At 32.2% G+C, this 13,806-nt stretch overlaps 2 protein-coding genes across 2 annotated transcripts; both read right to left on the reverse strand.

Moving 5' to 3' along the window:
* Window positions 1-1,124: 1,124 nt before the first annotated feature.
* LOC105130875 (WAT1-related protein At5g47470-like) lies at window positions 1,125-4,844 on the reverse strand. Its single transcript, XM_011033582.1, has 7 exons — window positions 4,056-4,844; window positions 3,914-3,979; window positions 2,821-2,937; window positions 2,326-2,560; window positions 2,071-2,232; window positions 1,664-1,815; window positions 1,125-1,565 (listed from the first exon to the last, which is right to left on the reverse strand). Exons 1-7 carry the CDS (start codon window positions 4,253-4,255, stop codon window positions 1,439-1,441), a joined length of 1,059 nt encoding a protein of 352 aa, XP_011031884.1. The 5' UTR covers window positions 4,256-4,844; the 3' UTR covers window positions 1,125-1,438.
* Window positions 4,845-7,219: 2,375 nt separating this feature from the next.
* LOC105130987 (Matrixin family protein) lies at window positions 7,220-8,972 on the reverse strand. The gene is made up of 3 exons (XM_011033735.1): window positions 7,728-8,972; window positions 7,492-7,563; window positions 7,220-7,408 (listed from the first exon to the last, which is right to left on the reverse strand). Exons 1-3 carry the CDS (start codon window positions 8,826-8,828, stop codon window positions 7,220-7,222), a joined length of 1,362 nt encoding a protein of 453 aa, XP_011032037.1. The 5' UTR covers window positions 8,829-8,972.
* Between the last annotated feature and the right edge of the window lie 4,834 nt (window positions 8,973-13,806).

Consider the following 13,806-nt stretch of genomic DNA (forward strand, 5'->3'; position numbering starts at 1 on the left):
ATCAAGAAAAATAGGGTTAAAGCCTATATTCAAAGAATTGCCATGATGAAAACCCAACCTAGTTAACTAGAGATCCCAAGATCTAGATTTAAAGGGATAGCTAAATCATGTTTCAATCTACTAATTTCAATTTTATTTATTCCTACGAAGAAAAGTGCTACATATAGTGAAAACCAGTATAAACTAAGTTTTTAATGATTCTTACTGTTTGAGAAATTCAAGTAGATGTATTACAAGATACTTTTAATAAGAGTTACCTATGAAAGTCTGAAATAAAGCTACTTATATGAGAATTAGAAAAAAAAAATTAAATTTTTCAAAGCACCTTTTGAAACCATGATATGTTTTGGCCTAAAATGAACACAACTATGAAAATTTAAATTGTAAGAAAATAAATTGTGTGATTTTTGTTATCTGGGTCTACATAAAAGATTGAACAGTTCAAGATGTCATATTCATTAATTAGCCGAGTAAATCTAATAGTTTTTCATTAAAAAATGTTTAAGATTAAAAGTTACCTTCTCTGATAACTTTTTGTTGTTACTTTTAAATTTATGTGTTAACTTTATATTTTATTTTAATCAAATAATTTTTATTTATGCCGAGGATTATTAGGGTGAATGAGAAGTTACATTTGTATTCTTCTAAAACAGAGTAACATTAATTTAACTATACCATTGTAAAGATATATTTGTTTATGTTAAGTAAAAGTAACGTTAATTTAACTATCAGAAATCATCCATATAAAAAAAAACTCTAACATAGTTTAAAAAACTTCTAATTTTCTATAACTCCTCCCTTTTACATTTTTCCTATCAAAATCCCTCTACTTCTTTCTTACAAAGAGTAACGTTCAAGTCTTGGGTTCGCTTTCTCGGTTGTGCTGCTAAAAATAAAAGATTAAGTATAAGAAACAATATTGCAATGACACTGCTATCACTAAAGAGCAATCAATAAATTGTTTTAAGTTCAAATAATTGATCGTTACCTCATTTTACTTCCTTAAATTTATTTTAATTCAACAAATACTGTAAATTATTTTTTTATATGTAAGTTAATATGCATTTTTTATATTTTGCAGAAGCTAGATCATGGTAACTACAAAAATTTGATTCCAACATTGCTTGGCTACAACAAATCAAACCGCTTTATACAAGTACAATTATATTAGCCACGGAAACATTTTTCCAAGAATCTCTCAAGTTTCTACACACAACCCAAAATATGTTCGAGCTTTCAAGAAACACATGTAGTCTGATCATTCTATGATTCCAGAAGGGGTGAGTATCTTGAACAATATTTACACACCAGGAGATTTTTCTAGTGAACCTGTCAACAACAATAAAGCTAGCGTTTCCTCTGTGCACTAGCTCTTTCCAATACAGGGTTTGCTGACTGAACAAATTAGGGCAATCTATCTGAATATTGACGCTAATTATCAAGCCAGGAGACGCTTCTGTGGATCAAACTCACTTTCCAGGTGATCACCATCACGGAAACCTTCTTTGCCTTTAGCCCATAGCACCAAGTATAGACCAGTGAACATGAGGAACATACCAGCAAGGCTGCAAATGAGAAGAATAAAAAACAGGATACTGAAAGGTGACGAAGTTATGTGTGCTTCTTGTCACATATAATTACTTCGTGATTCTCGCTAGCTTACCTTGCAAGGTTAAATCTGTCGCCTAAGGTAATAACAGAAAAAACAACTGAGATAACTGTTCCAATGGGGTTAAACACGGCCACATGAACTGGGCCCCTCTTCTTCATTGCCCATCCATTGAAGCTCACACATGCTCCACCAACAGCACCTCCCTGTGCATCCAAATGATTAGAAGCTTGTAAACAAGATTGATAGACTGCAGAAGGTGTTGAAGAAACAACATAAAATTAAAGGGAATTATTGAAATGATTTAACTCCTCCATTCCTTATTAATGGTTTCAAGTAGCACAAGCAAATTAAAGTAGAAGAAAGTGGCTCTAATTAATAAAACGGAAATTTCCATTCTTGTGATAAAATTTAACAAATAATCTTGACATGTTAGAAGAGGGAAAATAATGTGAGATTACCAGTATAGAATAGCAAATGAGGGTCCCGAGTCTCATCAGGGGCCAGCCAACGTCCACTCTGTGGTTTAGAACCAATTCTACAATCGCAGTTATAATTACTCCAATCAATGATGTTATGGCACACAGGGATATAGGAGCAGGAAAATCACCCAAAGTAGTAGCCTGTACGTAACACATTGCAAAACTCAATTTGCGAGATTAAAATTATGCAGATTGTACATAATTAATTCCTTCACTGTTGATCTAAAACATTACCTGCAATACAACATTGCTTGATAGAACAAAAACCGCTGCTATGAGATATAAGCAACCGTTAATCTTATGTTTGTCGAAGCTCATATCTCCCGTGGGAGTACTTTCCGTGGACTTTGACTCTTTTGCTGATTCAGTGCTGCTCATTAGACTCATCATGAGGGCACCTACAACGCATAAAATGGTGCCTACAATCTTGACTTTGCTGTATACGCAACATAGCTTAACTTTCTCTAACCTGCACATAGCTAGTGATCAGATAAACAATCACTAGACAATAGCAGAAACACATTGAGAGGAAGGGGCACCAGATGCTTGGTATATATATTTATTATTTTCTCTATTTTTTTAGCTAGTAATCAGAAAAACAATCACTAGACAAAGTAACTGTCATTACTCAACTAGATTGGAGTGAAAGTAAATTTCTGTGGGCTTTTATGTTTTGTTAAAAGGAAATTCACGTTTTGAAATGCTAAAAAGGAAATTTGGAAATGATACCTTAATGTCCAAGCAATAATGAAAATAAGCCCTGGAGCAAGGTTCGGCATGGCTGTTGCCATTGCTGGTGAAGTTAACTTAATCCCCTTAAGGAATAAGGACTGAAACAGAGTAACCCTGAAAATGAAATAGGAAAGAAAGAAAACCATTTGAGTGCCCTGCTCAATGAATCAGTGTCTAGGCTTTTCTCCTTAGTTTGTTTCTCGGTCTGCTCTCTCCTCGCTCAAAAAAAAGTAAAAACCTCTACAAACGTTAATAGATACATCCATGGACAAAATGACAATAGAATGTCCAACATGAATCTTACAGAAACTAAAAAGAAAAAACATGCTAGGATTCGGGCACCCATAGCTCTCGAAAGATCAATATCTCTAACATCATCCAAAGTGGTAGAGAACGCTAGACCCCAAAATGATGTTTAATGTACTAGTTGGTAATGAGTGACGCATGAGTGGATGCACGTCAACAAATCTGCTGGTGACAGGGGCATCCAACATGTCCTGTGCAGATGCTGTAGCACCACAGGCCTGCAGCGTGTAGACGTGCCTATCGACTATATGTCGATTAAAATAAAAGTAAGGACTTGCCTAGACCTAATTATGCCACACATAATAATGAATCAATATATGACTTGTTTTACAAATGGACACATTTCTCCTCAATTGATATTGGAGAGCCATCAGAGAGCTGAGAGCCCTTCGAGAAAATTACACTCCAAACAGAACCTAAACTGGTGCTGCTGTATTGTGATTTTCCTGTACAAGAGAACAATAACTAATGGTAACTTTGGAGTTCTCTTGAGGATTTATTTGCGCCTTCATCATCTTAGTGCTTGGTTTTGTTCAAAGAAAACAACAGTCTGCTAATTATTGATTACAAGACCTACCAGCTTTGATTTCCTTGAAGAGAACAATACTGACAAAACAAAGTACTAATTACAAAACTGAATTTTGCAGGCAATATATATATATATATATATATATATATGCATATAGCTAGCTCTCTAACTCTGACATTCATTACATGTAAGTATTGCAGTTATTGACATTTAAATATCAAAATTCATCTTAAAGATTTTTAATTTTTGCCTTACCCTCCAAAAGAAATTAAAACCAGCTGAATCATCAACTTCAATCTGAATTCCTTTGGCCATTTGCTCCTGCAACATGAACATAATTTATTTCCCATAAATATGTATATATATAGAGAGAGAGATGAGAGAGAGAGAGAGAGACCTTTCAAAATGAACAGCAATGGGAGAGAGTATAAGGAAGGTGGCAAAAGTTGAGAAGATAACAATGGTTAGAGGGTTAAGGCCAAGAGACATGAGATAGCTCAACAAAACCGAGTTCCCTGCGTACACAAATTGCACCATTATCAGCCCTGCTATAATCACCAAATCCTCGAGAGTCTGTTTCTTCTTGTTCCAAACCATTTTGAAATATCTATCCTCCCAGCAAAATTAATGTCCCCTCCAAGCAGAGAAAAGCACCCAAATGGAACGACTTCCTTTAATTATTCTCCCTTTATTGGTTCTTCACCGATGATCTCCAAACAAAAAACTCAAGTGGCCACCATATATATATATATGGTGGAGGATGCCAACAAATTTTTTTGTCTCTCCCTTTATAATTAGCACTAATTTCTCTAACAAGATTAGTTACAATTAACATTGAAAGAGAAAGAGAAAGGGCATCTCGCCTTCTTCCTTCTAAACCTTTGGCAGTTTTTCCTTATGCGCAACAAAACTAGTTTGGAATTAGCTCTCTTTCATGGGCTGGTTGTTTGGGAGTTTTCGTGGTTTTGTTGTTCCAAATGGATTTCTGTTTTTGTTGTTGATCTTATTTTTGTGTCTAGCCAACCTTCATGAATGCTTCTCTACCGGTTTTCTTTCCCTGTCCTTCGCGCATCATAGAGTGAGTGCCTATTGTCCTTTCCTAGCCATTCTTACCTCCCTTATCTCCAACGGCTCTCTTTTTTCTTTTTTCTAAATTTTCCCAACAAAATATATCTCCCTATTTTTGGAGTTTTATTGTTAAGCATAACAGAAACTCTAATGTGATCTTCCTATTAGGTTCGGAATTCACCAGAAAACCTAGAGCAATCCATTACAATTTTAGGTATTGCTTTTCCTTTTTTATATAAAAAATTCATTTCGTGACAATATTCATTAATTATATATTCTTTGACATGCGCGTGCACACGCGTGTGTGTCTATATATATATATATTGATGAAATTGTATTTTAAAGTGATAATTAATCATATATGTATATGGCAAATGATGGAACCATTGAAAGGGTTTATAAGGACCAAGCTCAAAGACTTTGTATAGAAATAGGATAAGGATTTTAGAGTTGTTAACTTTGTAATATTCTTTAACTGTTTTATAAATAATTTTACACATTTTTTATGACTTACATTAAGATTTTAATTAAATTTAAGCACTGCAATCCTTTTTGAAAAGCACAGTTATTAATTATCAAATAATATTATTGATTGTTTTAATCAAATAGAAGTTTTATATGCAAGCCATTGGGTCTCAGCAGCCAAATCTCCTGATCATTTGGGCATGGTATAGACGGCTAGGCAACCAACCTCTCTCCTTTACTTTTCTCTTTCTCCCTACACGTTCTCTCTCAAACATGCCTTCTCTCCCACATATTCTCTCTCCCTCTCTCTCTTTTTTTGGCCCTCGCATAATTAAGGCACACGCCCTAATGTATTATTCCTCATAATTATCCACTAGTGAAACAACAAGCACCACACAACTAATGGGAGCACCAACCTCTCCACAAATCTAGATGCTGCAACACCGCTCTCCTGTTTTCATGCTAACCTAATATAATTCAGGTCTATAAATACCTTGATCGTGGGTAAAATGAGCAAGCCAAGCTAGGAACACAAAAGTTATTCACGCTCCTGCTCCTCTACATGTTTTCTTATTTGTTTATTATTATTTTTTCTTTCTACATTGTCGACTAACTTAAGTATTAGAGATTTCGTGTTTTGACGAAGAACTTGTGTTATAAAAAACACCAAACGTAGAGAAAAAAATCTCACATTCGAACTCAATCACCACAGCTAAAGACGTAGCCCGTGGAATGCTCGTTCTTATCTCTAAAGTTTTCACAACTTCATCCATCATTATAAACATTATTTGCTTTACACCAAGCCGAGAGAGAAGATTTATGTGGAATATCTGCAAAAGGAACTGCCAAGGCTGAAAAAGTGGATTATAGCAAAATCTCTACCTTTTCTTTTTTCGCTTCTCCAATTCAAAGAGATTAAAGGGACAAATCTCTTCTATGAGTTACATGTTACTGGGGATCCATCTTTATCTTTTCAAATGTTTTATTTGTGCTCTGAGATACAATTTTTTTTAATAATTCCATGTGTGCTAGATTTTGTTCGTCATTCCTTCTAGTATATAGACACAAGACTAATGGACTATATTTTATTTGTGCTCATTTTACCCACGATAGCATGAAAACTGGAGAGTGGTGTTGCAGCATCTAGATTTGTGGAGAGGTTGGTGCTACCATTAGTTGTGTGGTGCTCTGAGTTGCATGTTAATGAGATTAGTTTATTTTTGTGTTTTAAAAGGGTTTTTGAAACCAATTAATTTTTTTTATTTTAGATTAATATGTTTTTAGTATTTTTAAATTATTTTGATATATTAATATCAAAAATAATTTTTTTAAAATAAAAAAATAATATTAACATGTATTTTTATTTTTAAAATAAAAAAATAATATTAACATATATTTTTATATAAAAAATAATTACAATTACATTACCAAACAAGCTTGTTAAACATTTTCTAACACCGTAAATATATAGACCACCAATAATATTGTACGGATATTAATAGAGCGTATCCAAAAAAATTAATCACTCCCACAATTTATTGTGTTCCAGGCAAACTTTAATACTGGTTGTTATTATCCATATAAAATCTATTATTATTTATATGTGATTATCCGAAATAATTTGAAGCTAATTAAGTTTAAGTAAAAATATAACTTTAGCATGATACTGTGCCATCATTACCGGCACGCTTTCTATGGATACACTTCTTTGGCACTGTTTGTTTAATTATCTTCATGTTTGAATCTGTGTTTTGATAAGTTTTAAAGGTGTATTTAACTCGAAGAACATTAAAATAATATTTTTTATAATTAAAATAATAATTTTAAAAATTAAAAAAATAAATGTTTTGAAAATGTATTCGCAATACAATATCAATCACGTTATCTATGCCCAAAAAGGGTAAACTCTTGGTTCCTTCACAAACCTTCTAAATTTATGGCATGTGGTTACAATCAGAGCAAGTTTCTTTCCCCAATCTGGAAGCCTTCATTCGTGAAGATTGGATTGGATATAAAGTAATGCCTTGGTTATTTACCTGTTTTGAGTTGAGGTATATTCTTTGGAAGGGAATTGGACAGCATGCGTGTCTTTCCTGAACTGGATTTCTGGTTTGCCGTTGCATCTGCTGTTTCCTTTTGAAGGTTGTCTTCCTTCCCTGTCTTCACACTTAAAGCCCCATACAAAGGGTACCCGTAGGTGGACCGAAACAAGCTTCTCTACGCAGGAAGAAAAGTATTTTACTCCTCACTGGACACGTTAATTTTCTCGGGCGAAAATGTATCATCTTTAGCCACAAGACTCGTGAAAAGAAAATTGTAACCAGAGAGGAGATAGAATAGGGTTCACACGAATATTTATGTCGTATAAAAATCTGTAATAGGTTAAAAAGACAAAGAGTTGTTTTTCTTCCATTTGAATAATATATGTGTGATTTTGCTACACCTAAAAATTAAAAAAATTAAAAAAAAAACCCTGAAAATGACACCAAAAAAGGGAGTGTCATTATGCACATAGAAACAGTGTCAAAACACCCACCAATAAAGAAATTGTCCACTTTGATGATCTCGTATTTCTGAGACCAATTCCCTTGTTAAACGAATTATCCGACGCCAACAAGGAGCTAAACTTGAAATTAGGATTTGACCCATAAAGAGCCTGAACACCATCTACATCGTCAATCTTAAGGTCCACTTTCTTAGTCCTAGGACTCAAACTCGGATACATCACAGCTTCCTTAACCGAAGAGTGTGCCAATCCAAGCACATGCCCAATCTCATGCGTGGCAACTGATTCCAAATCAATCGCTACCCTTGACTTAATTTTATCTAAATCAAGGGCCCACGTTTCACTTGCATCGAGATGAAACCTCCCATTCTCCGGTGAAAATGCATGAGCCAATATACCCAGAACCCCATCAAACGGTTTTCCATCGCCATGATCCCTATGATAAAACCCAATTCGGATATCTGCTGATGGATATTCTTCAATTTCCATAAAACTCACTGGAATCACCTGTGCCCACCTTGAAAAGGCACGCTTGAAAACTGTCCTTGTGTCTTTTATACTTATGTAATCAATCATATTATTCTGCGAAAACGCATAGGTTAGTATCACCGGTGCCTGACGCATCCACCGTGGCTTACCATAAAAATATGCAAAACGTTTTTTCGCCTGGAACCTTGTGTCGTGTGTCTTTGTGTCACTAACACCACATCTGGGCAACACGATCATTGATATGGTATCAAAGTCCAGTTTACCTGTTTCAGGCAATCCTAGATTTGTTTGATATGCAAGAACAGCCGATTCGAATTGCGTATCGAAGGTATCGGTGAAATTTTTGGTGTCGGGAATCTGGAGGTAACCGAAACGGTTGAAGTATTTCTTCAGCTCCGACATGCCACTGACTTGACTGCCCTTCCCGACATCAAGGAAGCGAGTGAATTCATGCCACGTGGTGGCGTTATAGGAATCGACGGTTGTGACAGTCGATGAGGGGTCTGGTTTGATTCTGGCGGGAAAGGAAGGGCGGGAAAGGCAGAGGAAGGAGAAGGAGATTAGGAAACTGTAATAACTGAAAAACTGAATCATAGCGGTTGGCTGTTTTAATTTGTGGGGTACTGCTAGTTTTCTTGGCATTCGGACCTCTTTTAACGCAGGAGATCGGAGGATTTGCAATTGTTAGCCTAGGGAGTTTGGATTTGAGAGCAGTAAATCAATTTTGCATAAAAAGAGAGGAAAGTTGGGAAGATCCTGCCGTGGCCTTGTGTTCCTTTTTCATGAGAGATCCTGACTTTGGTGGGTGTGTGTGTGCAAGCCACTGTCTATATTTTGCTGATTATCTATTTATTTTGATTTAGGCTCTTGTATTAATTAATTATCAAAGACTGAGATTTGGCATTTTAATGTATTTTTAATTGAGAATAAGAATAATTATAATAATTTGATTGGTCTGAGTTTTGTTTGTGGTTTTCTGTTTGCTGAACAAATTAAATTTGAAGTCATTTCCATCTCATGTGTATTAACTTGTATTGCGTGATAATCGCTTGTCTTTTTACCCCCTATCATATCATATATATGTTTGACCAGCTTAACACCCTTTCTATTTCTGAAGGATACATGTCCACAAAACATTATTCACTACAAAATAATATTTATTTATTTATTTCAATCTTATATTTCAATAATTTTTTTATTTCATTATCCAATATTATTATGTTGTTTTGAGAAATTGTTAGCCAAGAAAGTTTTGTAGTTTTTTTTTCTTTTGAGTTATATATTAGTCTTATAGATTAAGTTTTTTTATTTTAATTTTAATTTTAATTTTTAATATTAGATTCATTGAAAGTGAAGTTTCCTAGTTTTTTTTTTATGAATTTATTTTAATCTTATGACCCAAATTCTGAGTTTAACAGGTTAATTCGAATTAATTTTGATCATTTCTTTGGGTTACTTTTTCTAATCAATTTATTTTATTTTATTTTTAAATATTGGGTTGATTGGAATCGGGTTTTATAATTTTTTTTATTTTTGTTTTATGAAATTATCCTGATTTCATAACCTAATTTACATGTTTGATGTGTTAACTTGAGTTATCTTTATATTTTTTGTCATTTTTAATTAAATACATGTTTTCAATTTTACCCTCCAGTAATTCAATATTTTTTTATTTAGTTTTTTTTTAATATTAGATTATTTGAGAATTGAATTTTGTAATTTTTTTTAGAATTTTCTTTGTGTGGAGTTTTCCTGTTCTCATGGATTTAGATTTTTTTTTATTTTTATTTTTATTTTTAATATTAAATTCATGGAAAGTGAAGTTTCCTAGTTTTTTTTGTTTTTTTATGAATTTATTTTAATTTTATAAACTAGATTCTGAGTTTAACAGGTTAATTTGAGTTAATTTTGATAATTTCTTTAGGTTACTTTTTCTAATTGATTTATTTTATTTTATTTTTAAACATTGAGTTGATTAGAATTGAGTTTCATAATTTTTTATATTTGTTTTTTTATGGAATTATCCTGATTTCATGATCTAATTTACATGTTTGATGAGTTAACTTGAGTTATCTTTATTTTTTTTTTGTCATTTTTAATTAAATACATGTTTTCAATTTTACCCTCCAGTAATTAAATATTTTTTTATTTAGTTTTTTTTTAATATTAGATTATTTGAGAATTGAATTTCGTAATTTTTTTTAGAATTTTCTTTGTGTGGAGTTTTCCTGTTTTCATGGATTTAGATTTTTTTTTTAATTTCAATTTTTAACATTAGATTTATTAGAAAAGAAGGTTCGTAAATTTTTTTAATTTTTTTATGAAGTTATTTTAATTTTTATAATTTAAATCATAAATTTTATAAGTTGACTAAAATTAACTTGAGTTTTTTTTAATTGATTTATAACAAAAAATAAATCTATTTATCTCCTGTTTTAATTTTTCCATAATTATTGGGAAATATCATATGGAGAGGGGAAATTATGGTTGCTCGATTCAGCTGTGCAAAAACAAGTTTAAAAAAGAATGGTTAAAGAAGTCTTGTTTGGTTTCGCTTTAAAAGCGCAATTGAGTTGTCTGGTGGACACAACTAGAAGCGCAACTTCATCGTGAGTAATTTATTTCTTTGTCACTATAATTATCAGGGGGTCCCTCCTAATAACCCTCTTTTTTAATTGGTTTCTTTCTTGAACCATTTCTACCAAGTTATTCATAATCACTACATATGTGCTAAAGCTAAACAACGAAAGAATGTCCAATTATTGGTCTTGGTCAAGATAGCTCATTTTATCTACTTTCCAAATATTCTTTTTGAGCAACAAGAATAAAAATCAAAGGAAGAAACACAAACATGATCAGGATATCGATGGGAAGTTTTTGTCTCTCTCTCCCTCCCTCTCTCTCTATAAGTATGCGTGTAGTTTTATTTTACATAAATTCCTTAATAGATTGCAAGAATTAAGATACTCCTAAAGACGATGATTGTTAACACCCACCTATAAAAGGCCATTCAACAAAAAAAAAAAATAATAGCGATGTCATCGGAGTCACTCGAAGCTTTCGCAATGGGCTGGTGGAGATTACGAAGAATGTGCTATTGGGGAGGGAGGGGGTTGGTTTGATGAGTGGAATCATAGTTGTGTTTTTAGAAAAAATTTATTTTGAAAAAAAACTTAATTTTTTTGTATAGTTTTAAATAGTTGATATCATCTCAAAAATAAATTTTAAAAGTTTAATTTAATATATTTTTTTAAAAATATTTTAAAAATCAAACATTACTACAATCTCAAACAGTGTTTTTATAGAAAAAAATTGCTAGTAATTTTTTTTTTTTTTTGTATTTTTAAGTTACAAGGCTCTGGAGATTTGATTTATTCTGGGTAGAAAAACTCAACTTATGATCAAAGGAATGATGGAAATTGATTTTTTCTGAAACCGTCTCTGGCTATCTCTCGGCATCATTGACCAGAAGGAGAGAAGTGGTAGTTAGCCTGAATTTGGATTCGAATTGTTCACTGGAACTCTGTCAAGGTCAAAATTCCTGGTGTCATCGGGCTATATTGCATGTCCTTCAACAATATCTTCAAAATCTCGACAGTATTTTCAGTCCCTTAAAACTTGCAACGTGGCCCAAGTGGTAAACAGGCCTGTGGGCTTTGAACTCCCTCTTCCCTCTCTTTCAGGGAGGAGAGGGGGGAGAGCCGGCGAGCCAGGGGAGGAATGTTTAATAGGATGGCGCCAGGCCCTGAGAAATCTTGACAACTAACCCAGTTTGCTTGTCAATGGTCCAATTTACCATTACTTGTTTGTCGTCATTTTCTTTGGTGATACATCGGTAGGTAGAAAAAACAACCATGAGTTAGTGTTCGAGCCCAGTCCTGGCAGAATGTTAGAACTAGCTAGGCACCTTCAATCAATCAATTGAACAACGGTAAGGATGCTAGACAGAATTATATAATTCCACTAGATAAAAATCAAGTAAATTGTAGCCTGAAACTGTCCAATTTTTAAGCTGTTTGTGTAGCTGGGAGAATTATATCAATAATACACTGGTTATTTATCTAATAATCTAAATTATTAAATAATATAATTTTTTTGATATAATATCAAAGTTTTAATAATCAAATAGTATGAATTTAAATTTTATTATTTTATTTTAATTAATAAAAATTAAAAACAAAATATAATATGAATTTATATAAATTTTAAATTTAAATAGGTTTTGTTAGTATATTTATTTTTTAAATTATTAAATTAAATTAATTGCTTTTAAAAGAATAGGAGTTCAATTATTTCAATTAGCAGTGTGGATTAGACAAAAGATCCTGTAGCCATAGCATGAATTGAATAGGCTGTTGGGTGCCAGAGGTTGGCAGCAAATTTGGATAAAGACCGCTGTCAATCCGTTTACCGGAAAACAAAAACTTTATATATATATATATATATATATGTTTTTGTCTCTGTTATTATCAGACTCTGAGACTCAGGCCCCTCTCTTGAATCCTACCACTCGAGGTGCATTAAATCCTGCCTCTTTCGGCCTGGCATTTGTGGAAGAAAAGAAAATAAAAAAAATCAAATTAGAAAATTCAACAAGCCTCTCTTCTGGAACGTGCTAACCTCCAACAAATCAAGACGCCGCTAATTAAAACAGAATGTTAGATCAACTAGTCGTAATCATGAATTTTCAAGCTTGACCAGCTACCCCCCTTCTCTCCTTTTCTTCTCCAATATCCTCCGAGCTGTTTTTCTCATTTTATTTACGATGGAGAATATTTTTAAAATAAATTTGTATACTAAAAAATATATTAAAATAATTTTTTTATTATTTTAATTTTTGATATTAATATATTAAAATCATTTAAAAAATTTAAAAACACAAATTTAATAGTTTCTCATGTCCTCGTAAACAAATTCTAAAACATTTTTTCTAAAATTAATTTATTTTCTAGAGATTATTAGTTTAATTTGTTCTTTAAAAATCATCATTTTTAATCTTATAAATTTTATCATCAATAAAAATTTTTATAATATTAATTTTAAAATTTATAGAATTAATTAATATATTCACAAGCTGGTATAAAAATATTCATATTATTTTTTTTTTTTAAATAAAAAAAAACACTTCCCTGGTAGGGAGGGCGCTGCTCAATTTAGGAAGCCGCGTCTTCATCTACTTTGAGTTCCTTTGATTACTTCATTATTTAAGATTTTTCGAGCGTCCCCTCGTCTTGATGCACGCATTATATTAAATATTATTAATCTTTCCTTAAAATATTCTAAATTCTTAATAGTTATGGTGAATAAGAATTTAAAAAAAAATCAAGATTTAATAAAATCGTTAATGAGTGCACGTTCAGCTTTGAATTTAATCGGAGATTCCATTTGCTTGTGCTGATCACCGAAAACATTAATCGACAATAATTGTCGACTAATACAAAAAGATCAGCAACTTGGATGGAAATTATTTTAAGATTTCATGTTTAATAGTATATTTATATTCATAATATTTACATTATATGTATAATTCATTTTTATTACATAAAATTCACACCCATATATACACAACATTTTATATATATATATATATATATATATATATAATTCAACTCTCACTTAA

This window comes from Populus euphratica, unplaced genomic scaffold (assembly GCF_000495115.2).
Source record: "Populus euphratica unplaced genomic scaffold, PopEup_1.0 scaffold43.1, whole genome shotgun sequence".
NCBI classification, from domain to species: domain Eukaryota; kingdom Viridiplantae; phylum Streptophyta; class Magnoliopsida; order Malpighiales; family Salicaceae; genus Populus; species Populus euphratica.